This window comes from Puma concolor, chromosome D1 (genome assembly GCF_028749965.1).
Source record: "Puma concolor isolate L17-30 chromosome D1, mPumCon1.1.hap2, whole genome shotgun sequence".
NCBI lineage: Eukaryota > Metazoa > Chordata > Mammalia > Carnivora > Felidae > Puma > Puma concolor.
Genome location: NC_141676.1, coordinates 60322766 through 60349716, shown reverse-complemented (window position 1 = coordinate 60349716; position 26951 = coordinate 60322766). Strand labels below are relative to the sequence as shown.

At 38.7% G+C, this 26951-nt stretch overlaps 1 protein-coding gene across 2 annotated transcripts; it reads left to right on the top strand.

The window, feature by feature from the left end:
* Positions 1-26: 26 nt before the first annotated feature.
* THAP12 (THAP domain containing 12) lies at positions 27-26951 on the top strand. 2 transcript variants are annotated; one of them, XM_086678367.1, is made up of 5 exons: positions 31-408; positions 14219-14339; positions 17895-18002; positions 22531-22567; positions 24056-26951. In XM_086678367.1, exons 1-5 carry the CDS (start codon positions 320-322, stop codon positions 25987-25989), a joined length of 2289 nt encoding a protein of 762 aa, XP_086534493.1. In that variant the 5' UTR covers positions 31-319; the 3' UTR covers positions 25990-26951. The 2 variants fall into 2 exon arrangements, with proteins under 2 accessions (XP_086534494.1, XP_086534493.1); XM_086678368.1 differs by lacking the exon at positions 17895-18002 and having other exon boundaries at positions 27-408.

Sequence of the window (26951 nt, the reverse complement as noted above, 5' to 3'; positions counted from 1 at the left end):
CCCCGGGCGCCAGGGTGCATTGTGGGAAGGAGGCGGCAGCGTCCCGGGCGGGCGGGAGGTGCACCAGCGGCAGCGGCGGTGGCGGCGGTAAATCCTCCCGGCCGCTCACAGCACTGTGGAGCCGCGTCCCCAGCCCGGCCTCGGACCGCGGCGCCCCTCCTGCCCCTCGCGGCTTCTCGCCCGCCGCCCCTCCCCCCGGCGCGCCGGCCTTGCCGAGCCGGCCGGCCGGCCTGGCTCCCCTCCCCGGCCCCGACGGGCGGGCGGGCTGCCCTGAGGAGGCGGGGAGGGGAGGGCTGGGCCGGCCGGCGGGTGGGCGACGATGCCGAACTTCTGCGCTGCCCCCAACTGTACGAGGAAGAGCACGCAGTCGGACCTGGCCTTCTTCAGGTTCCCGCGGGATCCGGCCAGGTAAGCGGCGGGCGCCGAGCCGGCAGCCCGGGCCCACCTCTGCGGTGCGCACTGCCAACCGCCGGCTCCGGGGCTGCGTGGGGAGTGGGCCACGGGTCGTCGACCCCAGCCTCGGTCCCAGGTGGGGAACGGGCCTGGAGCAGCCGGCCGGCGAGCGCCCGGGGACCTCGGAGCACGTGCGCCAGCGGGGGCTCGGCGCCGAGGGCACCACCCGAACCCAGAGGCAACTGGGGCGGCGCGCGGGCGGGATGAGCCGGGTTCTCGCCCTGGTTAGCTTGCTGGGTGACCTCGGGCAGGTCGCTTTCCTCTCTAGGCTTTAGTTTCCTCACCTGTCAAAAGAGGGACTTGGATTCTGCGGTTGTGGTCACCCCAGGGCCCTTCCTTCTTCTTGCCACCACCCCCGGGACAGTGTTTCTTTTTAGAGTCCGGTCACCTTCTTTGATCTCGTCAAGTCACAGTTACTTCCTCCATCGGGCTTGTTCACGGTTCAAATTCTGGCTCTGACCGTTACTCATTGTCTCACTTGGTTAATAATGGGGATAACGGAGGGTAGAGTGGGGGGATACGCCCACAGGCGTGGGAATTGGTATTGAAACCTCTTCCTTGAGTTAACCCACACGCTCTGGCGTCCGTTTAAAGAGTGATAGAGTAGGGACTGTGATAGTCGGAAGAATTTTCTCTGGCCTCTTCTTGTTCATTCGTTCATTTCAAACCAGTACTTACTATGTGCCGAGCACTAGTGTTAGGTGCTGGAAATTCAGATGTGAATGAGACAGTGTTGCTGCCTGCAGGAAGCTCACAGTCTGTTAAGGAGACATACGGAAGAAGGCGATTATAATATAGCACCCTATTTATTCCACAAATATTTATTGAAGGCCTCCTGTGTGCTAGGCATTCCTCTGAGCATTGGGAGTATACAGGTGAACAAATCAAAGCCCCTGCTCTCATGAAGTTTACATTCTAGCAGGAAAATAGACAAATAAATATGTAAATACAGTATGTTATATGGTGATAAATACTATGGAGAAAAGGCAAATGTGGGGGGGGTGAGAAATGAGTAGCAGGGGAGACACAATTGCTATTTTAAATAGGGTGGTCAAAGAAGGTCTCACTAAGAAGGAGAATTTGAGCAAAGTAGGTGAGCAGGCCAACCATGCAGATACCTAGGGGAAGAGCTTTCTAGTCTGTGGAAACGGTAAATGCGAAGTCAGGGCATGCATGTTACAGGTACAGCCAGAAGTACATGGACAGTAGAGCTGGTTTAAGGAAGGAGGGAGAAGGGAAAAAATGAGACCAGAAAACTGTATGCATTTGTATAGTGGGGGCAAATTGTGTAGGCAATTGTAGGCCATGTAAAGCACTATGGCATTTATTCTGAGACAGGAAGTCATCCAAGGGTTTAGAGCAGAGAGACTACTTGAAACAGGATGGCTGGCTACTTGTTAAATAGGTTGTAGGGAAGCAAAGGCGAGAGCAGGAAGAGCAGCTAAAGGCAATTGCAGTAATCCAGGTTAGTAGAGGAGAAGGTGGTAAGCTGTTGTATTTGAGATACATTTTGAAGGTGAAGCCAACAGGATTTGTTAAATGGTTTAGATGGAGGTTGTAAGAGAAAAGGGGAAGAATGACTCCTTTTTTTAACCTGAGCATTTACTGAGCTGTGGAAGACTGGGAGGAGCAGCTTTGGAGGAGGTATATTAAAAGTTGGTTTGGGCCATGTGAAGTTTGAGAAGCTTGATTGATGTGCAGGAATAGATGTTTTTCTTCATATTGTATCCAGAAACGAACTCAGAATGGCCCATATTTAGATCAGGAACCTAAATATTTTAGAGCTAAAACCATAAAAAGATAGTCTAGAATTTAGAGACTTTCAGACTAGAGATTGTAAATATGGGTTGTTCTGAGTTTATAGAGGGTATTTAAAGCCATGCTATGGGGTTAGTAAAGGAGTAGGTCTGAGGATTGAGCCTTGGGGCATTCCTGGTATTTAAAGTTCAGGCAGGTGAGGAAAACTAGCTCAAAAGAGTGAGGAATAGCTGTTGGGTTTTATGGGAGCAGAGAAGAGGAGCATCCGAATCTGACTGTGCCTTACCCCATTAAGCATTATCTTCCTTTTACCCAAATTGTAGCCCAAGGGCATTCCTGAGAGTTTATTTAATTTGCATAATGAGGGCGCCACTAGTTGATTCTGAACCATAGATCTTTTGTATCCATATACTATAGAGAATGCTCTTTTCATTACACTCCTTGGGAGTATAGGGGTGTACAGTCTCAAATTTAGAAGTTTTTAGATCTAGTGCCTTTGGTCGCCTTTGAGAATCTAAGGTAAAGACTACTGGAGAAAAGAGACACAATTTTGCATTCCACTATCAAGGTATTTATGGACCCTTTAGGGGCCCTGTGCGTGCCTGACGGGGGGTCTTTGTTGAAACACCTCCTGCTTTGTGAAGGGACATTTAAGATGTTGTAAGGGGCCCCTGGGTGACTCAGTCGGTTAAGCATCTGACTTCGGCTCAGGTCAAGATCTCAGTTTTTAAGTTTGAGCCCCGCGTTGGGCTCTGTGCTGACAGCTCAGAGCCTGGAGCCTGCTTCGGTTTCTGTCTCTCTCTCTCTCTCTCTCTCTCTCTCTCTCTCTCTCTGTCTCCCTCCCACACTCACTCTCTCTCTCTCTCTCTCTCAAAAATAAATAAAATGTTAAAAAAATTTTTTTAAATAGATTTTGTAAAGCTTTGGCTCTTGTTTCTTCCTTGTATTGAGTGGAAACATGCCTCCCTATAATTTATGCTTTGGAGATCCTGGTTTTATTCCCAGGGTCACACTGAGTAACTCTGTGCCCTTTTCCGTGTCAGAGCCCTTTAAATATTTCAAGACCAAATTATGAACTTTTCTTAACTCTTTTAACATTTTTATTGAGATAATAATAATGCATATACCACCCATTTAAAATGTATATTAAATGCACTCTTAATATACATTATATTTTAATGCATGTTATATATTCAGTATATATTACGTTATTAATTTTTAAACATTTGGTAAAATACATAACATAAAATTTGCCATTTTAAGTGTATAATTCAGTGACATTAATTACATTCACAGTGTTGTGCAATTACTATCTATTTCCAAAGCTTTCTCCATTACTCCAAGCAAAAACTTCAACTGTTAAGCAATAACTCCTTTCCTCTCCCTTCCCCACCCCCCCATTCATCCCATTTTCAGTCTTTGTGTGTTCTGTGTACTTCATGGAAATGGAATCATATAATTGTTCTCTATATCTGGCTTATTTTAGTGGACATAATGTCATCAAGATCCTAACTTTTTATCTAAACCAAGTCTTCCCATACTAAGGATTTCAAATTCTTCTGTATTTGACAGTTTCTTTTTTACTGTGCCCAGAGTTAATTATAATAAAGAAGTAGTTTTCAGAGGTGTGTATTAAATTACTAACAGTATTTTTAGGGTTATTTATAATTAGTTTTTTTCCTGTAAATGAGTCAGAGAAGGTTGATAAAAGGTGACATTGCTAACCTATTCTTGAAAAGTTAATATTGTTAACTAACAATAAAGATAAATATATTTAATGCTATTAAATAGTACATTTCCCATTTGTTATTTTTGTTACTTTGTTATTTTTTATTTTATTATTATTTTTAAAAGATTTTATTTTAAGTAGTCTCTACACCCAACATGGGGGTCAAACTCAAAACCCTGAGATCGAGTCACATGCTCCACTGACTGAGCCAGCCAGGTGCCCATTTCCCATTTGTTATATTTATAAATTCCATGGACACTCTTATAAACAGCTATTTGAAGTAATTTAAAATTCAAAAGTGTAGTTAATAAAGGGCACAATGTGGAATTTCAAAATATAGTACCTTTTATTGGTTTAGAAAAAGTGGCATTAATGTGCTTTTTATTTTTTTATTTTAGTTTTTTTTTAATAGTTGACACAGTGTTGAACATTAGTTTCAGGTGTACAACCTAGTGATTCAACAAGTCTGTACATTACACTGTGGTCCCACAGCTGTAGCTACCGTCTGTCACCCTGCAGTGCTGTTCTAATACCATTGACTATATTTCCTATACTGTACCTTTTATCCACATTACTTATGCATTTTTTTTAACTATAAAATAATTGAATCAACTCACCTTGGGCAGGTGGTACGGAGAGCATAAATTATTTAAAATTAAAGTTAAAATTTTATTTATCAAAAAGTTATTTTATTTTTTTAAATTTACATCCATATTAGTTAGCATATAGTGCAACAGTGATTTCAGGAGTAGATTCCTTAATGCCCCTTACCCAGTTAGCCCATCCCCCCTCCCACAACTCTTCAGTAACCCTCTCTTTGTTCTCCATATTTAAGAATCTCTTATGTTTTGTCCCCCTCCCTGTTTTTATATTAGTTTTGCTTCCATTCCCTTATGTTCATCTGTTGTGTCTTAAAAGTCCTCACATGAGTGAAGTCATATGATATTTGCCTTTCTCTAATTTCATTTAACATAATACCCCCTGGTTCCATCCATGTAGTTGCAAATGGTAAGATTTCATTCTTTTTGATTGCCGAGTAATACTCCATTGTGTGTGTGTGTGTGTGTGTGTGTGTGTGTGTGTGTGTGTGTGTATCATTTCTTCTTTATCCATTCATCCATCGTTGGACATTTGGACTCTTTCCATACTTTGGCTATTGTTGATAGTGCTGCTATAAACATGGGGGTGCATGTGCCCCTTCGAAAGAGCAAACCTGTATCCCTTGGATAAATACCTGGTAGTGCAATTGCTGGGTCGTAAGGTAGTTCAATTTTTAATTTTTTGAGGAACCTTCATACTGTTTTCCAGAATGGCTGCACTAGTTTGCATTCCCACCAGCAGCAAAAGAGATCCTCTTTCTCTGCATCCTCGCCAACATCTGTTGTTGCCTGAGTTGGTAATGTTAGCCATTCTGACAGGTGTGAGGTGGTATCTCATTGTGGTTTCGATTTATATTTCCCTGATGATGAATGATGTGGAGCATTTTTTCATGTGTCGGTTGGCCATCTGGATGTCTTCTTTGGAGAAGTGTCTATTCATGTCTTGTGCCCATTTCTTCACTGGATTATTTGTTTTTTTGGGTGTTGAGTTAGATAAGTTCTTTATAGACTTTGGATACTAGCCCTTTATCTGATATGTCGTTTGCAAGTATCTTCTCCCATTCCTTCGGTTGCCTTTTAGTTTTGCTGATTGTTTCCTTCACTGTGCAGAAGATTTTTATTTTGATGAGGTCCCAGTAGTTCATTTTTGCTTTTGTTTCCCTTGCCTCCAGAGACGTGTTGAGTAAGAAGTTGCTGTGGCCAAGAGCAAAGAGGTTTTTGCCTGCTTTCTCCTCAAGGATTTTGATGGCTTCCTGTCTTATATTTAGGTCTTTCATCCATTTTGAGTTTATTTTTGTGTATGGTGTAAGAAAGTGGTCCAGGCTCATTCCTCTGCATGTTGCTGTCCAGTTTTCCCAGCACCACTTGCTGAAGAGACTGTCTTTATTCCATTGGATATTCTTTCCTGCTTTGTTAAAGATTAGTTGGCCATACGTTTGTGGGTCCATTTCTGGGTTCTCTATTCTGTTCCATTGATCTGAGTGTCTGTTTTTGTGCCATATCAAAAACTTTTTTTTTTTAATGTTTATTTATTTTGAGAGAGAGACAGAGCGTGAGCAGAGGGGGGACAGAGAGAGAGACACAGAGTCCAAAGCAGTCTCCAGGCTCTGGCGTCAGCACAGACCCCGACACGGGGCTAGAACCCATGAATCACGAGATCAGGACCTGACCTGAAATCGGACGCTTAATCAACTGAGCCACCCAGGCTCCCCTAAAGTTAAAAATTTTTTAAACTGCCTAAATCTGGATTGCCCCACGATGGCTTGACTAATGCCAAGGCTTGGCAGGAGCCTGGGGGCAGCTCATAGTGGGGCTCATCCCCAGACTAGGTGAAGGTACAAGGAGAGCTAATGAAACGCTTCTGTTACGGTGAGCTGAGCAATTGAAGCCCTCTTTTTGCTTCTCAGGCAATTAGCTCTAACTCACCCCTGAGGTGGCAAGGTCTTCCAAGGTTTTTATGGCAATTTAATCAAAGTTAATTGAGAGTTGATATACTCTGCCTTGTAAAATGTAGAAGAGTGGTTTTTTGGGGCACTCATGAAGGAGTGCCACAAAGTAAACAACTATTTCATAATGACACTGATGTTATTTGCCTTTTTCTTGCTCATTCTTTCAGGAGTGTGCAGTGGGGTTTCTGAGGGGCTACATAACATAGTAACGTCATTGCTCAGTAGGTTGTATGTTGTGTTTTCTAAGTATGATTATATAAATGCCAATGTTTGTAGGCCCTTTCTTGGAAGTGAGTGAGATAAGCCTGCCACTTCAAGGGAAACAATTGAAATTCAAGCAGAAATGAGAATTTTGGAGAATTTATAGGCACCACTTTGAGCTTGACAACTCTAAAGCTTCTCTAATGAGATGAGTGGTGACATTGATAAATGTGACTTTTAAAATAAATTGTATAGTGGTCGTTTGCATAACTCGCTGAACTGGTATTTTCCAAATTGACCAATTTGTGATTTTACAAAGACATGCACAGGTAAAAGCTCTAGTCAAAGTGTAAGATACACCAAGATGGATTTCAATGTAATAGAGTGAGAAAGCTCATTGGTCTGGTTTCAGATTCCACATTGCAACTCAGCTTTAAGAAACCACCACTTGGGGAGTTTTGGTGTAGTATCAAAGAACATTCACAGTAATATGGGTAAGGGAGGAACATTTTAATTACCTTTTTTAACTGCACAGCAGTGTGGGGCCAGAGTTTCTTCGTATACTTCAGCCAAAACCACATGTGACAACAGATTAAGATAGACATTAAGAAGATTTGCAGAGATGGAAAACAATGCCATTCTTTTGGCTAAATGTTTTTTGTTTGTTTTGGAAAATGCAGTTCTCTTTCTTTTTTTCTCCTTTCTTCCTTCTTTCTTTCTTTCTTTCTTTCTTTCTTTCTTTCTTTCTTTCTTTCTTTCTTTCTTAGTTTATTTTAAGAGATAGCATGAGTGGGGGAGGGGGAGAGAGAGAGAGAATTCCAAGCAGGCACTGTGGAGTAGAGCCCAGTGCGTGGCTTAAACTTAAGAACCACAAGATCATGACCTGAGCTGAAACCAAGTGTTGGTCACTCAACCGACTAAGGCACCCAGGTACCCCAAAACTTTTTAAATTTTAATGAAACAGTTGACTAGTGTTCCTTGAAATATGTTTTTGGAAATGCTGCATTAGTAGAGAACTATCAAAGGGAAAATAAAAAAAACAAAAAGGCTGAATAGTACTGAAAAGGTGATTAAGATGAAGATAGAAAGTGACCATTGGATTTGGCAGGGTGGAAGTCATTCATAATCTTGAGCAGTTTCAATGGAAAAGGGATAAAGCAGAAGCCTCTTGGAATTGATTGAGGAAAGAATGTGAGATACAGTGAAAATGGGCTCTAGTTTTGCTATGTAGAGGATCCAAGTTAAGAATTATTTAGATGGGATATACTAAGGCGTGTTTATGCTCATGGTAATATAGTAGGTTAAATACAGGATGTTGAGAGACCATATACAGAGAGGAAGAGGAGTCTTCCCTGTTTGTATGTGTGTACATACTCATACACATATGTATACATACCTGAATCAGAAGAGTTTCCTTCAAGAAATGATCTTTAAGATAAGATCTGAAGGCTGATCTTTGCATAGGCTTTCCTTAGCCAGGGAAGTGAAAAAAGACAAGAAGATACTAGGGTGAATAAACAGCATGGGGAACAACCCTAGGATAGAAGTAATCACAGTGCATTCATGGAACTGAAGTAAGGCATGTAAAGAGGCAGAGAGTAGAAGAGTGGTTCGATAAGATTGAAAGGTAGACAAGGTCCAAATTGTTCAGGGTCTTATGACAGGTAAGGAATTGTTTCTTTATCCTAAGAGTCATGAGAAGCCACTAAAGGATCTTAAGCAGGAAAGACATTCTGAAATTGGCTCTTTAAAACGTTTACTCAGCACGGTTGCCCGGGGCTTAGTTGGTTAAGTGTCTCTCTCTCTTTTTTTTTTTTTTTTTAATGTTTATTATTTGTTTTTGAGAGAGAGAGACAGAGTGCAAGCAGGGGAGGGGCAGAGAGAGTGGGGAGAGAGACAGAATCCGAAGCAGGCTCCAGGCTCTGAGCTGTCTAGCCAGAGCCCAATGCAGGGCTTGAACCCATGAACCATGAAATCATGCCCTGAGCCGAAGTCAGACGCTTAACTGATTGAGCCACCCAGGCGCCCCCAAATGTCTGACTCTTGATTTCAGCTCAGGTCATGATCTCACCATTTGTGAATTCATACCCCACATCTGGCTTTTTGCTGACAGTGTGGAGCCTGCTTGGGATTCTCTCTCTCTCAGCCCCTCCCCCACTCATGCTGTCTCTCAAAATAAACTTAAAAAAAAAAAAAAATCAAACCCCAAAACTTTAAAACATTTACTCTCAGCATGGAGAAGGTGTTAGGTAGAGAAAGGTAAAAGACCAGTTTGGAAGTTAGATGGATTTGGAGAGTCACTTCACCTGCTAAGGGAAAAGGCTATGGAGTCTGGAGTGCATGAACAGTGACAGGGAGATCTAGGGAAGGGGAGACAGTGGTAAATTTGAGAGATAATTATATATGTGCCTAAAAGCATATTAGAGTGTGTGTGTGTGTACATTTGTGTGTATACACAAACATATGCATGTACATACATGTATATATGTAAAAAAAAATTGTCACAAAAACTTTAATAACTTCATTGGTGTAAAACACATGTACACAGATGATCACCAAATCATAAGTGTGTGGCTTGTTGGATTTTCAGAGTGACGTGTCCATGAAACTTTCACCCAGATTTATATATATGTATATATATCTGTATATATATAAAACTATATATATATAACTATATATCTATATATATCTATATGTAACTATATACATGTATATATATATAGATATATATATATGTATATGTATATATAAAACTAATATCCCAAATTCTCTCTCCTCTGAGGCTAAGTCATTATCCCACTCTCCCTAGTCAGAGTCATTGTCTGACTTGACACACTTAGGTTAGTTGGTTACTAAGAATAAGGGACAGAGTGAAGGAATCTTTTATTGATATATGACATATATAGAAAGTGCAAAATTAGTAGACTGGAACGTGATGAATTTTTTTAAATGTTTATTTATTTTTGAGATAGGGAGACAGAGGATCCCAAGCAGGTTCTGCACTAACAGTGCAGCCCTGATGCGGGGCTCAAACTGACGAACCATGAGATCATGACCTGAGTCGAAATCAAGTCGGTAGTTTAACCGACTGAGCCACCCAGGTGCCCCGGAATTTGATGAATTTTTATAAAATGAATACCCAGGTAATGTTTGAGATATAGAACATGTTTCTACCCAGAGAAACCCATTGGAGATCCAGTGCCTAAAGTTTTTATTGGGATCCGGTCACATAGACACACTCTGCCTAGCATATACTAAAATTCTAGACTCCCAGAAGGAAGGCAGATGTTCAGTATGAATCATATTGTTTGCACAGTCTAAGCACAATGAGCCACCTTATCAGTTAGGGAAAGTTTTATGTCAGTGTAGGGAACTGCTTGTTAGCCAGATTTCCAGGCACAAGCCAAAAGGCCATCCTTACAAGCAGGTCTTTATGAAGATAGCAGTCTTGGGCCTGCTATATTAAGTTTTTTCCTGCATAATCACCATAGGTGAGTTTTGCCTGTTCTTTTTTTTTTTTTTTTTTTTTTTTTTTATTAAATGGCATCTGATTTCTTTCTTATGTATGTATGTAGTCTCTATACCCAACATGGGGCTTGAACTCACAAGAGTCACATGCTCTTCCAACTGAGCCAGCCAGGCACCTCAAGTTTTGTCTATTCTTGGACTTTATATAAAAGGAATCATGGCATGTACTCCTGGCTTATTTTGCTCAGCATTATGTTTGTGCGATCTAGCTAGTTCATTCATTTTCATTGCTGAATAGTATTCTGTATACAATAGTATACTACAGTTTATGCTCTTTACTGTTGACAGGCAGTTTTTTCACTTTCTTATCAATCTTTGGTATTATCTCTTTTGCATTGTAGTTATTTTTGCAGGTATGTAGTAATATTTCGTTAATGGTTTTTATTAGTATTTCCCTGATGAGATTGAGCCCTTTTTTTTCCATGAACATTTTTTTCGTGTGTATTGGCCATCTGGGTAACCAGCTTTTTTTAATGTTTGTTTATTTGGGGGGGCGAGGGAGGGGCAGAGAGAGAGGGAGACAGAATCCGAAGCAGGCATCATGCTGTCAGCTCAGAGCCTGATACAGGGCTTGAACCCATGAACTGTGAGATCACAATCTGAGCTGAAATCCAGAGTCAGTCACTTAAGCATTTGAGCCACCCAGGCACCCCGATCTGGATAGCCTTTTTATTGTAAGTTACTTTTCCAAGTTTCTTGCCCATTTTTATATTGGGTTGTCAAATTTATTTGTAGGAGTTGTAAAGATATAGTTTGGATATGAGTCTATTGTTGGGTATACGTATCACAGATACCTTCTTCCATTTTGTAGGTTGCCATTTTGCTCTTAGATGGCTTCTTTTAATGAAAAAAAGTTATTAACTTTAAAGTAGACAAATTAGGGAGGCCTAGGTGGCTCAGTCGGTTAAGTGTCTGACTCTGGCTCAGGTCATGATCTCACTGTTCATGAGTTTGGGCCCCTCATTGGGCTCTGTGCTGACAGCTTGGAGCCTGCCTCAGATTCTATGTCTCCCTCTCTTTGCCCCTCCCTTGCTTATGCTCGCTCTCTCTCTCAAAAATAAATAAATAAATATTTAAAAAAATAATAAAGTAGCCAAATTAATTCATCTTTTGGTTTAGAGTTTGTGCTTTCTGTTGCCTTCTTTAAATTATCTTTGTCTTGGCCAAGGTAATGGAGCTAGTCTCCTATGTTATCTTTTAGCAGCTTATTGTTTTACTTCCATAGTTAGATCTACAGTCTATTTGGTATTTATTTTTGTGTATATGATACAGAAGTAGGGGTCAGATTAATTTTTTTCATATGGCTATTGAATTTACTCAGCACTATTAAATATTTTTTTAAAGTTTATTTTGAGAAAGAGAGAGAGAGAGAATCCCAAGCAGGCTCCACATTGTCAGCATGAAGCTTGATGTGGGGCTGGATCTCACAAACTGTGAGATCATGATCTCAGCTGAAATCAAGAGTTGGACACTTAACCAACTGAGACACTCAGGTGCCCTGACTCAATGCTATTTGTTGTAAAAACAAAACAAAACAAAAAAATTTTGTCTTTGCTGCTATGCAGTGCTACCTTAGTCTTAAGTGTCCGTAGCTCTCCCATTTTGTTTCATTGTTTTATCCTTGTCCCAATACCACACTGTCTTACTAAGCTTTATAATAAATCTTAATATCTGATAGTGTAAGTCTTTCAACTTTTTTTCTCACAGTTATCTTAACTATTCTTAGTCCTTTGAATTTCTGTATAAAAAGTTTTAGAATTGCCATTTCTCTCTCTCTCTCTCTCTCTCTCTCTCTCACACACACACACACACACACACACACACAGACATTCAAAGAGACATGCACAAAAGAACTTGTTGGGATTTTGATTGTATTGAATCAGTAAATCAATTTAAGGAAGATTGATATATTTAGAATTCAGTGTACTAATCCATGAATTTATCATTTATTTAAGTTATTTAAAAAGTCTTTTCAGTTAGGGGCATCTAGGTGGCTCAGTCAGCTAAGCGTCCCACTTTTGGTTTTGGCTCAGGTCATGATCTCATGGTTCGTGAGTTCAAGCTCTGCATTGGGCTCTGCTCTGACAGCTTAGAGCCTGCTTGGGATTCCCTCTTCCCTTCCCTCCCCTCCCCTCCCCTCCCCTCCCCTCCCTTCCCCTCCCCTTCTTTCTCTCTCTCTCTCCTGCCTCTCCCCTCCCACTCGTGCCCACTCTCTCTCTCTCAAAATAAATAAACTTAAATTTTTTTTTTTTTTGTTACAGGTCTTACACATCTTTCACTAGATTTACTTCTTGGTGTGTTCACTTCGGCAGCACATATACTAGATTTACTTCTTGGTATTTGATGTGGAAGACAAGATGTAGTTAATCGGGCTTTCTGCCCAATCTATTCTTGATTGAATCTGAGTGCTTGTGGTATAGGAAAGCTGTCTCAACTTAGTTCAGAGATCATACAGACAGTAGTATTCTGTATCGAAGATCTTCAGAGATGTAAGAATTAAAAAACAGCTGTAACAGTATGGCAAATTATTTTATAGTAAGACAGTTTTTATACTAAGTATTTGGATGTTGAAAGATGAAAGTTTATGAAATCATATTGCACAACTGTGCAAAATATTAAAATATGGACATCTTAGGCATCATTGCTGTGCAATAATACTTGGTTGAATGAGAAGCTATACTATTTAGGTGTGGTTTTAGTTTCAGTTAGATAATCAACATTTCACCATGGTTTTACATATTCAGAGTGGAGGGAATTAAGTGTCAGTGTGTGTGTGTGTGTGTGTGTGTGTGTGTGTGTGTATGTGTGTAGGTGTGAACTGTAATGTTAAGACATAATATACTATGATGTGATTATAAAATGAATGTGTTTTCAGATTTGTGACTCTTTGTGACAGAATTTTTATTCCTAGAAACTTGAGAAATAAAGGAAAGAAAGATCTAGTTGTAACCTTTAGGAAATTACTTCATATTTCTGTGCCTTCATTTCTTCATCTGCATAAGGGGGATAATGTACCCCTTTTGGAAAGGACATAGAACAGTGTCTGGCTCATAGCAAGTGCTTAATATGCATCATTGTTGTTTTTGTTTTTCTGCAGATATGTAGGTAGCAAGAGGGCATGGACTTGGTCTGTTCATTATCTTCAACACCTTCTGTGTGCTAGATTGTGTAGGAACAATCCCTGTAGTCCTGGAGCTTACAATCTACATATCTTACAGTCTGTACATATTGTAGATAATAAATTATGCTCATAATAAGGCAAATTAACACAGGCGTCATGCTTCTGTAAGAAACTGTAATTATTTATAAAACATCTATTTACTAATTTTTTGCAATGGCATTGTTGTTTCATAACCTTATTTAAGTTGAAGTCCCGAGGGAGTGTGTTAGGCTGTTGACTTCATGGTTGTGCAACTTTTGCTTGAACTACTGATAATTGATTCCTCTCTGGTGCTAGGATGTGCTGAGAATTGAAAGACTCAGGTTTAAGTTCTAGTTTTGCTGCTGATTTTGTACATGACTCTGAGCAAGTTATTTCTTAATCTTGTCTATAATTGAATGTATTAAATGATTTCTAAGGTTTCTTCCAGCTCTCATTTTGTTTTCAGTCATCTTCTCCAAATTACATCATGTTCTGCAGGTAGAAGGGAGCAGGAATCCATTGTCCATAATATTTATTTGTCTTATAACTGAATACTAAAATTTATTTATTTATTTAAAAAAGATTTTTTTTTTCATGTTTATTTTTGAGAGAGACAGAGAGACAGAGCATGAGCAGGGGAGAGGAAGAGAGAGAGGGAGACACAGAATCCTCAGCAGGCTCCAGGCTCTGAGCTGTCAGCACAGAGCCTGACTTGGGGCTCGAACCCACGAATCACGAGATCATGACCTGAGCTGAAGTTGGACGCTCAACCAACTGACCCACCCAGGTGCCCCGAATACTGAAATTTAAATGGTGAGCTCATATTTCATAATTGGTTTTATTTTGGTTTTATTTATAGGTGCCAGAAGTGGGTGGAGAATTGCAGGAGAGCAGACTTAGAAGATAAAACACCTGATCAGCTAAATAAACATTATCGATTATGTGCCAAACACTTTGAGACCTCTATGATCTGCAGAACTGTAAGTAATAGAAGGGCTTGGGGTTTTTTTGTTTTCTCTCTCTCTCATTCACTCAGTATCTGGTTGGCAGTGTAAATCTGTATCTGTTAATGTTGGAGTGTATTCTTATATCCCGCCACTTTTTTTTTTTTTTTTTTTTAAAGATGAAGACAAATTTGGAGCTGAATAGTATCTAATTTGTTCTTAAAAGCCTGGTATTTTTTTAACCCCTCTGTTTCTGATGCCCCATTACTACTCAACAGAGGTTGCCCTTTTTACATTTCTTATGCAGCCTTCAGAAAATTTCATTTTTTTATTTTTAATTTTTTAAAGAAAATTTTAGATGATTATAAAAGTGTTTGTTTAAGGTGAAGTTTGTGTTTTTATTTGGAGCAGATTCTCCAGAGTTTTTTTTATGAGTGAAATCTTTATCAAGAAATGGAGCTCTTTGTTTTCATGTTTTTGTATGTACTGGTAGAACCAACCCTTAATTTTTATGTGCAAGTTACAACAAGAAGAAAATTGTATAATTAATGTGAAAAATAATTTCTTTCAATAATTTGCAATTTCGTATCAAACCTGGATCGCTCAAGCTTACTTCTGTTAACTATGTGAATTTGGCCAGGTCACTTTCCCTTCTGGGTCCCGAATTCTAATAAGAAGATTAAACCAGATAATTTCTGAAATCTAAGATTTTTAACCCTCTGTGATTCTGTTATTGCTATGACTTAAACAGGGCAGATTTGATTGAAATGAAGCAGATTTGAAACACTTAAACTAGGGAGACAGTTTTGTTAAATATCTTCTTACCTAGGTGTAACTAATGTATTATCTCAGATATTGGGATAGACATAAACTTGATTTGAAGATACACTATATATTGTTATGCAGCAATTTATTTTGATATTTTTTTCAGATACATTTTGCAGAGGCATCAGAAAACTAAAGAATGATTGGGTTATTTTATTTCTCAAAATTAATTGAAGCAGATACTTGTGAAGTCATTGGGAGGTGAGCCAATTCCGGTTCAACAGTTTAATCACAAATATTTGAGGGATATTTTTGCCTTGTTTTGTTAAGAGGGTAATAATGATCAACCAAAATAGGGGATTTTGTATGTTTAAAAGGCAAACTACTTTTATGTTCTTGACATTAAGTAAAAATATCCCAAATTATTATTTTAAATACACAAGCCATAATGCATTTTTATTTAATAATAAATATGGTCTCTTAATTACATAATTCCAATAAGATTGTTGTGAGACATGTAAAATTGTAGTTCACTCATATTCTTGTTTAGTCAGAGCATAGGACAGAAAGATGAGCTATTTTTGCTTTTTAAATTTCCACAAGATTCTTAAATCTTGAATAAATTAATGCAAATGCGAGAAAATGTTCTCTCTACACATGATATCTGTATCTAAATGTTTGAGAGTTTTGACTTCATTAGTTTGGCATTGAAGGTCTCATCAGTAAACATTCATGGCTAGTTCCACTGAAGCCAGATACTATCCTTGATGCTAGAGTAAGGTCACTGCTTTATGCTCAAACCTTAATTCAGCAGTTGAAGATTAAATCTTGATACTGAGTTAAAACTATCCTGCACATAAATTGAAAATAGCTCTTTTTGGAATGCATACTTATAAATAAATATTTCTAAAAAGTAACATGTTTTTAATTCATGTTCTGTTTTTCGGTCTGTAATTTGGTTTGTAGCAAATTGATGTGAATTTAAGAAATTCATTAGGAATGTTTTATCCCTCCTTATTTAATAATTGGTAAGATATCAAGAGTGGACTGTATATGTTTGTGTCTGTTGTGACATGTTTGCTAAGTGGGAAAGATGAGATGTTTGGGGTATAGTATAGTTTTTGCTCCCTTCGGTGATTGTGTCACTGACCAATCTCTGATTCAGACTTCCTAGTAGACTCAGGATAATTGGCCCAGCACTAGAAGCTGAGTGGCATTGAGAAATAGATTTTCTTTTTGTTTTTTATGAGGCATGGGGGTGATCTAGAAAATGAATCTGAATAGAAATACTTCCCGAATGTGTTTAACAACTCTTTAGATAAAACTTGAGATAGTGTGTTCCCTTTAGTTATATATTTTTTCTTCATATCATCCTAATCTTCCTTCGCTGGATGAAAAAATATAGATAGGAGTTGTTATTTTTGTTTGGCATATACTTTGAACATGCTTTAATAATCAGCTTTGAAATAATTGCTGCTCCCAAGAAAGCTTTTTATTTCTTTTATTTTTCTTAAAGTTTATTTATTTTGAGAGAGAGAGGTGAGGGGCTTGGGGGGAAAGGCAGGGAGAAAGAGAATCCCAAGCAGGCTCTGCACTGTCCGCACAGAGCTTGACCCAGGGCTCAAACTCATGAACTGTGAGATCATGACCTGAGTCGAAATCAAGAGTCGGACGCTTAACTGACTGAGCCACTCGGGTGCGCCCAAGAAAGCTTTTTAAAAAGAAGAGTATTTTGTCTTTATCAGTGCACATCTGTGAAGAAATTAAAAGACATTGTTTCTTTGACTAGCTGGGGTGAACATATGCAGTTATTTATCTATTACTCTTCCTGTTAATAAAATTCTTGTCCCTACCCGACCTCTGGGTTGGCTGCTGAAGACTGTCAACATCTAAGTATGCATCTAGCGTCTAGCCAGGTTGGATTAGGTTAGCGGGAATTAGGATAGAGAATGGTCATCCTTCAGTGATAAGAACATTAGAATTAGAAATTTAGAAATACCTAGTTTAGTGTTTGCAGAAATATGATTATATATATCATGGTATAAATGAATTCAAGTGGCACATGAATCAGTTTTTATTTTAGGAATTTCACAATATGTGTGAAAAATATAGCTCATGAAAATCATTATTTTATAGTTTTTATTGCTGAAGACAATGCTGACTTAAAAAGTCAGTGGATTATGTGAGAGTGCAGATGGTGGTATGCAAGTGTTATCATTAGTATGTGAATAATTTCAATTTGGGAAATATGGTCTAGTTCAACACTAGAAATTTATTCAGAAGAGGCAACTGAGGCCCAGAAAGGGAAAGTATTTGGCTAGGATCTCACAGTGAGTAACTGGTAGAATTTGGACTAGTTCCTAGGTCTCCTGGGTCCCACCAGTCCATCGTACCTTGATACTTCTCAGTAATAGTAGTGAAAAGTGGATAGAACCACGGGGAAAGTAGGGAAGAATTAAGAACATAGAAAGGGATAGATTGAGAAACTCTTGTGCCTGCTGTAGATTTGGTGGGCTCATGGAAGAGCTAAACAGTGAAGTAGCTGGGAGGATGAATTAGAAATATATATGCAAAATGCAAATATATCTTATTTTTTATGCTTACCATGAACTTCGTTCCTTAATTTAAAATAGTAAGATTGCCAGAAGGGCAAAAACAAAAAGTTAGAAATAATACCTGATCTGGACGGACATCATCATTCTGCAAGTCTCTACACTTTAGAGCTGGAGTTGAAGGAGTACTGGGGAAGTCATTAACATAGCATTTTCTTTATGTGTAATACATTCTTAAGGACTGTCTCTGAATTAACACATTTTTCTTTTTCAGAGTCCTTATAGGACAGTTCTTCGAGATAATGCAATACCAACAATATTTGATCTTACCAGTCATTTGAACAATCCACATAGTAGACACAGAAAACGAATAAAAGAATTGGTATGTCAAATGTGCTTTTGGCTTTCCCACCCCCCATAATACTGTGAAATCAAATATAGATGCATTCATCTTAAAATTGAACCCAAGTTACTCTCTATTTCCGAAGGTAACATGGGAAATAAATGCTGTGGTTATTATTGAAGAAGGATGGATGTAAGATGATTAGTGTTTAAATTGGAAAATTGTTCTCAAATTTAGCCAGTTGATACTCATTGACTTGGGCCAAAGTGTGCTGTTAATTATAGGCCACTAGCACATTCCCTTCCTGGGAACAAAACAAAACACTACCTTTTCTTTTGTTGTGAGGAAAGTGGAACTGAGGGATATTTCCAGAATTCAGGACAAAGGGATAAAGAAAGGGAAAGTATGAAAGTTAAGACATGGATACTTTTACCTAGAGATAATGGTTCCGTCACTATTAAGTACTGACAGTGTCAGAAAAAGCTTTTAAATCTCTGTTTATGGCATCATTTATGCATGTTTTCATGTTCCGTTGATACCCTTTAGTTCTAATAATTGAAACCTACCACTTTTTGTTGATATTAGGTGAACAAAATTAAATTAATCAAGGCTCTTCAGTCCATGACTTTCTGCCATCATTGCCACCAGCAAGACCCTTATTTTGTTTATTATTTTTTCTCTTCCTTCCACTATTACCATTCCTATTTTCTCCCCCTCCTTTTGGTATCCATGTTAATGTATTTAATATTTGTCATTTTAGTCTACCTACTGTGTGCTTTTTTAAGACAACATTTATCTCATTTTCCTCTTTTTTTCCTTGTTTACCTTTCATATTTAGATCTTTGATCCATTTGGGCTTTGTATGTATGGTGTTCAGTAGAGATCTAATTTTATTTTTCTCCTTATAGAGAATCAGTTTTCTCAATATGGTCTGTTAATCTGTCCTTTCCTTCACTGGTTTTAAGGTGCCACCCCTGTCATATACCAAGTTTCCATATATGCACAGTGTTTCTGGGAGCTCTGTTCTGTTTATTGGAAAATGTGTTTGTTCACATATGTACCACTGTTCACAACAGTACCACATATGTACTGCTTTTATTAGCATGGCTTTATAATTTATCTTACTTGCAAATACAGTGGTTTCTTAACTCTTCTTTTTCAAAATTGTCTTAGCTACTTGTGGACCTTTATTCCGCCATATGAATTTGAGAATTCTTTCGTCCAGTTCTTCTAGAAATTGCATTGGGATTTTCAACACAAATGCTTTGGATTAACATCTTAAAATATTAATTGGTCCCACCCATAAACAGAAAAAAATAGCTTTCAGGTAACAGCAGCCATTGACCAGACTAAATACTAGTTCTTTGAATACACTATTAACATACTTTAAGGAGTGCAGAAAGTCAAAAATTTGAAAAAACTTTAGGGTTTTTGCTGCAGTTTTTTAAAAGAGAACAATGTGTACATTCCTTAAATTACTTCCTAAATACATTATGGCTTTTGTTGGTATAGGTTATGTATTCTGGTTGAGATTGTTTCCAGCAATTTTGAAGAACTAATTTTGGTTAATTCCTACTAGTCTTTGGAGTTTTCTATGAAGTTGATTTTATCATCTCCAAATAAGGACTAATTTGCCTCCTCTAATCCTCATAATTTTAATTTTTTCTGTTGCTTGTGTTACTGTTTAGTCAGGATCCTGAGAAGTGCTGTGTTGAACAGTCCCAGTAATGTCACAGATGATATGCTTGCCTTGTTGCATTAAGTGTGATGTTTGTTGCTGATACTGTTAAAGAGGGTTTTTTGGGTTTCTTTTATTTGAGACAGTGTGTGTTAGTGAGGAGAAGGGCAGAGAGAGTCTTAAGCAGTCTCTTTGCTCAACATGGAACCTAATACAGGGCTCAATCCCATGACACTGGGATAATGACCTCAGCCAAAATCAAGAGTCTGACACTCAACTGACTGAGCCACCCAGGTGCCCCTGATACTGTTTTTATCAAGTTAAGGAAATTCCTTTCATTCCCTTTTAGTCCTCATATTCCGAATTTTTATTATAACTTGTTGAACTTACCAAAAGCTTTAACTGCATCTATTGAGTAGAAAAATTCAGGTTTTTTTAATGTAGTGAATAGCTGATGGATTTCTGGTGTTGAACCCATCTTTGCATTCCTGTGATGAACCCTAACTGATTGCATTATCTCTCTTCATTTGTTTGATTTAGTTGGTTGATATTTTATTTAGGATTTTGCATTTATAAGTGTTGTCCTGTAATTTTCTTTCATTGTACTCCTCTTATCCACTTAATGATGTCAGGGTTCTATTAGCCTTATAAAATTAGTTGGATAGTTTTCCTTTTCTCTCAGATTTTCTGGAAAAACTTGTATAAGGTATATACTCTCTGCTCATGAAAGTTAAACCATAAAACCATCAGAGTGCTTGGGGTGGGTGAGGGAATATTTTGTTTGCAATTTTGATTCATTTATTGGTTTTCTCTTGTATTTCATTTGTTTTTAAGAACTGCATATAGGATTTTGGAGCGCTTGTGTTTTTCTGACCCTAAGATTATTAAAAAAAATTTTTTTTAATGTTTGTTTTTTAGAGAGAATGACGGAGGGAGGGAGAGAGAACTAGCAGGGGAGGGGCAGGGGGAGACACGGAATCCGAAGCAGCCTCCAGGTTCTGAACTGTCAGCACAGAGCCAGACATGGGCTCGAACCCATGAACCGTAAGATCATGACCTGAATCAAAGTCGGACGCCTAACTGACTGAACCACCCAGGCATCCCTGATCCTAAAATTATTTTAATATTGTTTGTAAGGAAATCAGTTAGTATTATCAATGATTGTTATATTGTGATTTATTTGGTTTCATCTTGATTTGAGAGATTTATTTTTTGGGTCTTTTTCTGACTTCTTGAATGTTTAGCTCATATTTGTATGTATTCACAGTTGTAAATGTCTAAGTGTGTTTTAGCTGTATCCCATAATTATAGACATGTAGTGCTTTTGTTGATTAGTCAGGAGTGTTTTGTAAATTCCCCTGTTCCTTTAACATAGGGTTATTTTTGTTTTTAGTTTCCAGGCATGGGTTTATTTTTTAAAACCATTTTGTAGCTTTTATTTTGTAATATTAAGTTAATAATTCATGGAGTATATATGTAGTCTGTGTGATACTGATTCTTTCTAGTTTTTGCATTTGTTATTTCTGTTGAAGTCTGATGCTAGCCTAATTCTTGTTACTTTTTAGATGATTTGCTTTTCTCCCTCAAAGTCTTTAGTATTTTTTCTTTATATTTGACATTTTTAATTTTGCTAACCTGTGTCTAGATGGTTTTTTAGTTATCCAGACTGACACCTTTAAGTTCTGAGAAATCCTCAGTTTTTATTTCTTCATACATTTCTTTCCCTCTATTTATTTATTTGTTTTTCTGGGATATCTCCTAGATGAATGGTGACACACCACTGTAGTTTTCCACATCAGCTCTCTTCTTAGCCCTACGTACCAGGAGTGAGGAGCTCAGCCACTTCCCATCCTCCAGCTACCATTTCCCTGTATTCTGCCCCTTGGGAACCTCAAATACCTTAATGCAGACATACTCTTATAGGTTTGCCATCCTTGTAACTGTAGCTCATGGGATAAGGAGGGAATGTTCTAGATTGGCTAGCCTGCTGATGTTTCTTGTTATCAGTATCATGTTCCTATGCTGCCTAGCAGGTACCCTTCTAACTCAAGCTGTCACTGGTAGTGCTCCTTGCCTGCTCCTGAATAGTAATGGGGTGGTTTGTGGTTTAAGCATTGCAGTGGGTTAGAGGAAGAGAAAGGACATAACTGGAAAGTTCTTCCTCAGTTTAATCCTGTATGTACTTGGCCCTCTATGCTGTATGCATCCGTTTCTCTTCCATACTGGTACTGTGTTACTTTCTGCTTCCCAGGGAATTCTCACAGCTTTTGTGTTAGGTTCTGGGATCCAGCAACTCTCTCTTACGTGGCATCCCCCAGGAACAAATTGGAGGGGACATGATTTGTGACCCCTTGGATTTGACGCCAAGCACCATCCTGTACTTTCATGCCTTTTATTAGCTTTCAAACACTTGTAACCCAAAGTTAAGTTGATTTAAGTATAAAGTAAGTTAAGCGATGTATTCTTTCTCCTCAGTGTTTTTAAAAAAACTTAAATAAATAAAGTTTATTTATTTATTTTGAGAAAGTGAGAAAGCGGGGAGGGCAGAGAGAGAGAGAATCCGTGCTCTCAGCATGGAGCTGGCTCACGAACCCGGAGAGCATGACTTGAGCCAAAATCAAGAGTAGGATGCTTAACGGAGTGAAGCACCCAGGCACCCTGTCTCCTCTAGTATTTTATTATGAGCTTGGAATCATTAGTAAATTATTTTTCTGGTTTTTCTGTCATTTCTATGTTTGAAGAATGTATTCATTGTAAGGAATTTATGCTTTCGAAGGAATTAAATTTGAGTCACAGTATGCTTTTTACTTATGAATCTACAGTGATGTGCTAGAGTTCAGTTTTCTTAAAGGTGTTTTTTTTTTTTTCTTCTTTTTTCTTGTCACTTAGAGTGAAGATGAAATCAGGACACTGAAACAGAAAAAAAGTAAGTGATAGTGTTAATGACTGAACTTCTGAATGCCTTTTAAAAAGGCCTTGACCTGGTAAGGACAAATAAATATGTTTTATGTCCAAAACCTACCGTGAGAGTGATGTAAGAGTGTGGTAGGCATTTTCCTGTGGTCTGGAATTGTCTGTGAGACAGAAGTCTTAGTTTAGTTTCTTGATTGAGTGCTACTGTGCCATGTACTTGGCCGCTTCCCTGCTAGCTGTGCTCTTGATGTGTGGTGGGGTGGCAGGCACACAGTGTCCCCGTGGAGGGAAGGAAAGGCAGCAGTAAAGGACAAGAGCAGAATCTTTGTCCACCCGATGTGTGGTGCATCATAAGTTCTTGATAAATGTTTAAGGAAAAGTGCTTTGAGGACACTTAGCCTAATAGAGAGTAGGAGTCACAGTAGCCTTTCTGCAGGTGCTGATGCCTGACCTGTGTCACCAAAGGATGAGGGCTAGTCGTTTTTGTTTTTGTCTATTACTACTATTATTCCTCCTTCTCGGTCTCCTCCTCCTACTGTGCTATTATTAATATTATTTTTATTAACATAACTGTTTATGTCTTTAGGTGCTTTACTTAGTTCATTTAATTCTGACAGTAGTCCTGAGGGAGTCAGGCAAAGGAGGGAGATGTATTCTGCGCAGAAGTAGAGTAGCTTGAAACAGGGTGCCTGATTTGGAGAATTATACTCATTTTGTTGTTAGAGCTTCTAATATCCTATGATGATTAGAAAATGAACCTAGAGGGGACCACAGGGTCTAGGACTTGCAAGGTTGTGTGTATGACTATGGGCAGGACACTAACCTCAGAGGCTCAGTTTTTCAATCCACGTACAAAGAGATTTGGCTAATACTTCTAGTAGTCTATTATTTGCCCTAAAAATTGCGTCAATATACCTTATGTTATGTTGGCTTACATAATTCTCATCTCCCATATTAAAGTGTAGCTTAATGATTTCATAGAAATTGCATTAGCATGGACCTTGGAACCAGACAGGTTTGGATTTGAATTTCACCTTCATCCTTTTAACTACATCTGTGACCTTGGGCAATTATTTACTTTCCTCATTTGTCAAGCGGGATTGATAGCACCTGCCTATAGGGGGAGTAATGTGATACATATAAAATGCCAACACAGTGCTTCAATAAATATTAGTTCTCTTCCTCTTTTTCCTGAGGGCACGGACCGTTACTGGTCTGGACGTGTTTTATGTGACGTGCCTTGTTAAGTTTGTAAGAAATCGTTCCTCTCTTATATGTAACATTTACATGTAGGATTAAAATCTCTGTATACAGTTTTTGTCTCCACTAGAGTGTGTCTTATTTTAACCTCTGTATCCTAGTCTGTGGTCCAATAGGCACGTTGTGAATGTTGAATGGATGAGCTCCTGAATTTAAATATTTAACCAATCAAAAACATGATTTTTTTGGTTTGTATCATTCCTCATGAGCCTGTTTATAAAATTGATTCTTTGTTTTCCAGTTGATGAAACTTCTGAACAGGAACAAAAACATAAAGAAATAAACAACAGCAATGCTCAGAACCCCAGTGCAGAAGAAGGGGGTGAAGAACAGGATGAAGACATTTTACCTCTAACCCTTGAAGAGAAAGAAAACAAAGAATACTTAAAATCTTTATTTGAAATTTTAATTCTAATGGGAAAACAAAACATCCCTCTGGATGGGCATGAAACTGATGGACTCCCAGAGGGTCTCTTTACCCCGGATAACTTTCAAGCACTCCTGGAGTGCCGGATAAATTCTGGTGAAGAGGTTCTGAGAAAGCGCTTTGAGACAACAGCAGTTAACACATTGTTCTGCTCGAAAACACAGCAGAAGCAGATGCTAGAGATCTGTGAGAGCTGCATTCGGGAGGAAACCCTCAGGGAAGTGAGAGACTCCCACTTCTTTTCCATCATCACTGACGATGTAGTGGACATAGCAGGAGAAGAGCACTTGCCTGTGCTGGTGAGGTTTGTTGATGAGTCTCATAACCTGAGAGAGGAATTTGTGGGCTTCTTGCCTTATGAAGCTGATGCAGAAATTTTGGCTGTGAAATTTCACACCACGATAACTGAGAAGTGGGGATTGAACATGGAGTATTGTCGTGGCCAGGCTTACATTGTGTCCAGTGGATTTTCTTCCAAAATGAAAGTTGTTGCTTCTAGGCTTTTAGAGAAATATCCCCAAGCTGTCTACACACTTTGCTCTTCCTGTGCCTTAAATATGTGGTTGGCAAAATCCGTGCCTGTTGTGGGAGTATCTGTTGCATTAGGAACCATTGAGGAAGTCTGTTCTTTCTTCCATCGATCTCCACAACTGCTTTTAGAGCTTGACAATGTCATTTCTGTCCTCTTTCAGAACAATGAGGAAAAGGGTAAAGAACTCAAGGAAATTTGCCATTCTCAGTGGACAGGTAGGCACGATGCTTTCGAAATTTTAGTGGACCTCCTACAAGCACTTGTTTTATGTTTAGATGGTATAAATAGTGACACAAACATTAGATGGAATAACTATATAGCTGGCCGAGCATTTGTACTCTGTAGTGCGGTAACAGATTTTGATTTCGTCGTTACCATTGTTGTTCTTAAAAACGTTCTATCTTTTACAAGAGCCTTTGGGAAAAATCTCCAGGGGCAAACCTCCGATGTCTTCTTTGCAGCCAGTAGCTTGACTGCAGTACTGCATTCACTGAATGAAGTGATGGAAAATATCGAAGTTTATCATGAATTTTGGTTTGAAGAAGCTACAAATTTGGCTACTAAACTTGATATTCAGATGAAGCTCCCTGGGAAGTTCCGCAGAGCCCAGCAAGGTAACCTGGAATCTCAGCTAACCTCCGAGAGTTACTATAAAGAAACTCTAAGTGTCCCAACAGTGGAACACATTATTCAGGAACTGAAAGATATATTCTCAGAACAGCACCTCAAAGCTCTTAAATGTTTATCTCTGGTGCCCTCTGTCATGGGACAGCTCAAATTTAATACATCGGAGGAGCACCATGCTGACATGTACAGGAGTGACTTACCCAACCCGGACACACTCTCAGCTGAGCTGCATTGTTGGAGAATCAAGTGGAAACACAGAGGGAAAGATATAGAGCTTCCATCCACCATTTATGAAGCCCTGCATCTGCCAGACATCAAGTTTTTTCCTAATGTTTATGCATTGCTGAAAGTCCTATGCATTCTTCCTGTGATGAAGGTTGAGAATGAACGCTATGAAAATGGGCGAAAGCGTCTCAAAGCATACCTGAGGAACACTTTGACAGACCAAAGGTCAAGTAACTTGGCTTTGCTTAACATAAATTTTGATATAAAACATGATCTGGATTTAATGGTGGACACCTATATCAAACTCTATACAACTAAGTCAGAGCTTCCTACAGATAACTCAGAAACCATTGAAAATACCTAGGAGACTTTTAAAGTAGGCTTTCTCTTATGTTTGATATTTGGAAAAATCTGTAAGAAATTTGAAAACATCTTACGGAAAAGCTGTCAGGTATACGTAGGCCACTTAATCACTGAATATCTTGACCTGTCGACCTCCCATTGAGTACATTAGCCATTGATAATCTGCCTATTTAAATGGCCCCCGTTTGAACTCTTATGCTTTGGAGACATAACTGTTCTTCCAGAAGATAGCGTTGAAAGTGCCACATTACATTTCTGTGGGATCTCTGCTAATGGCACTTTGGAATTGTTTTAGTTAAGTCATTTTAGACATAACATTTATTATCACTGGATCCAGTTGTCGGGTATTGAGTTATCAGTTCTTAGAAGAAATAGATTTGGAAGAGGTGTGGGAGAAAGGAATATATTTTATAGAATGTTACAATGAAGCTCATGAGTGACCTGGAGTGTTAAGTATGTTAAAAATCTGTAATGGAGATTTAAGGGAGTTATCAGACAGCTAGAGAGAGAGAGAGAATGGAAAACATGTGAGCTTGCAAGGATTTCAGTGTAGATTTTGTCTTTATCAAACGAACTTAAAAGAACAAGTTACAGTTAGAGTTTGAATGGGCTAGCCTGCCATTGTCGGTCCACATTGGGTTGTTGCTGTTTACATTCCTTTGTTGAGCCTACATCTTCATAAGCTTTTTAGCAGGTATTTGTTGAACACCTCTGTTTCATGGTCAAGACAGGATCAGAGGCCGTGGATACTGACAACTGATTTGTCTGTTTTCCTCTGTCTTTTTCCATGACTGTATCTACTGCCTCGTCTTGATTTCTAAACAAAACCTGGAAAACCTACAGAAATAAGTGTTTTGTGGTTTACCTAGGAATAACACAGAAAATATTACTGTTATTTTTGGTGAAGAAAATCAATTTTGTATAGTTTATTTCAACCTAAATAAAATGTGAATTTTGTTTAAA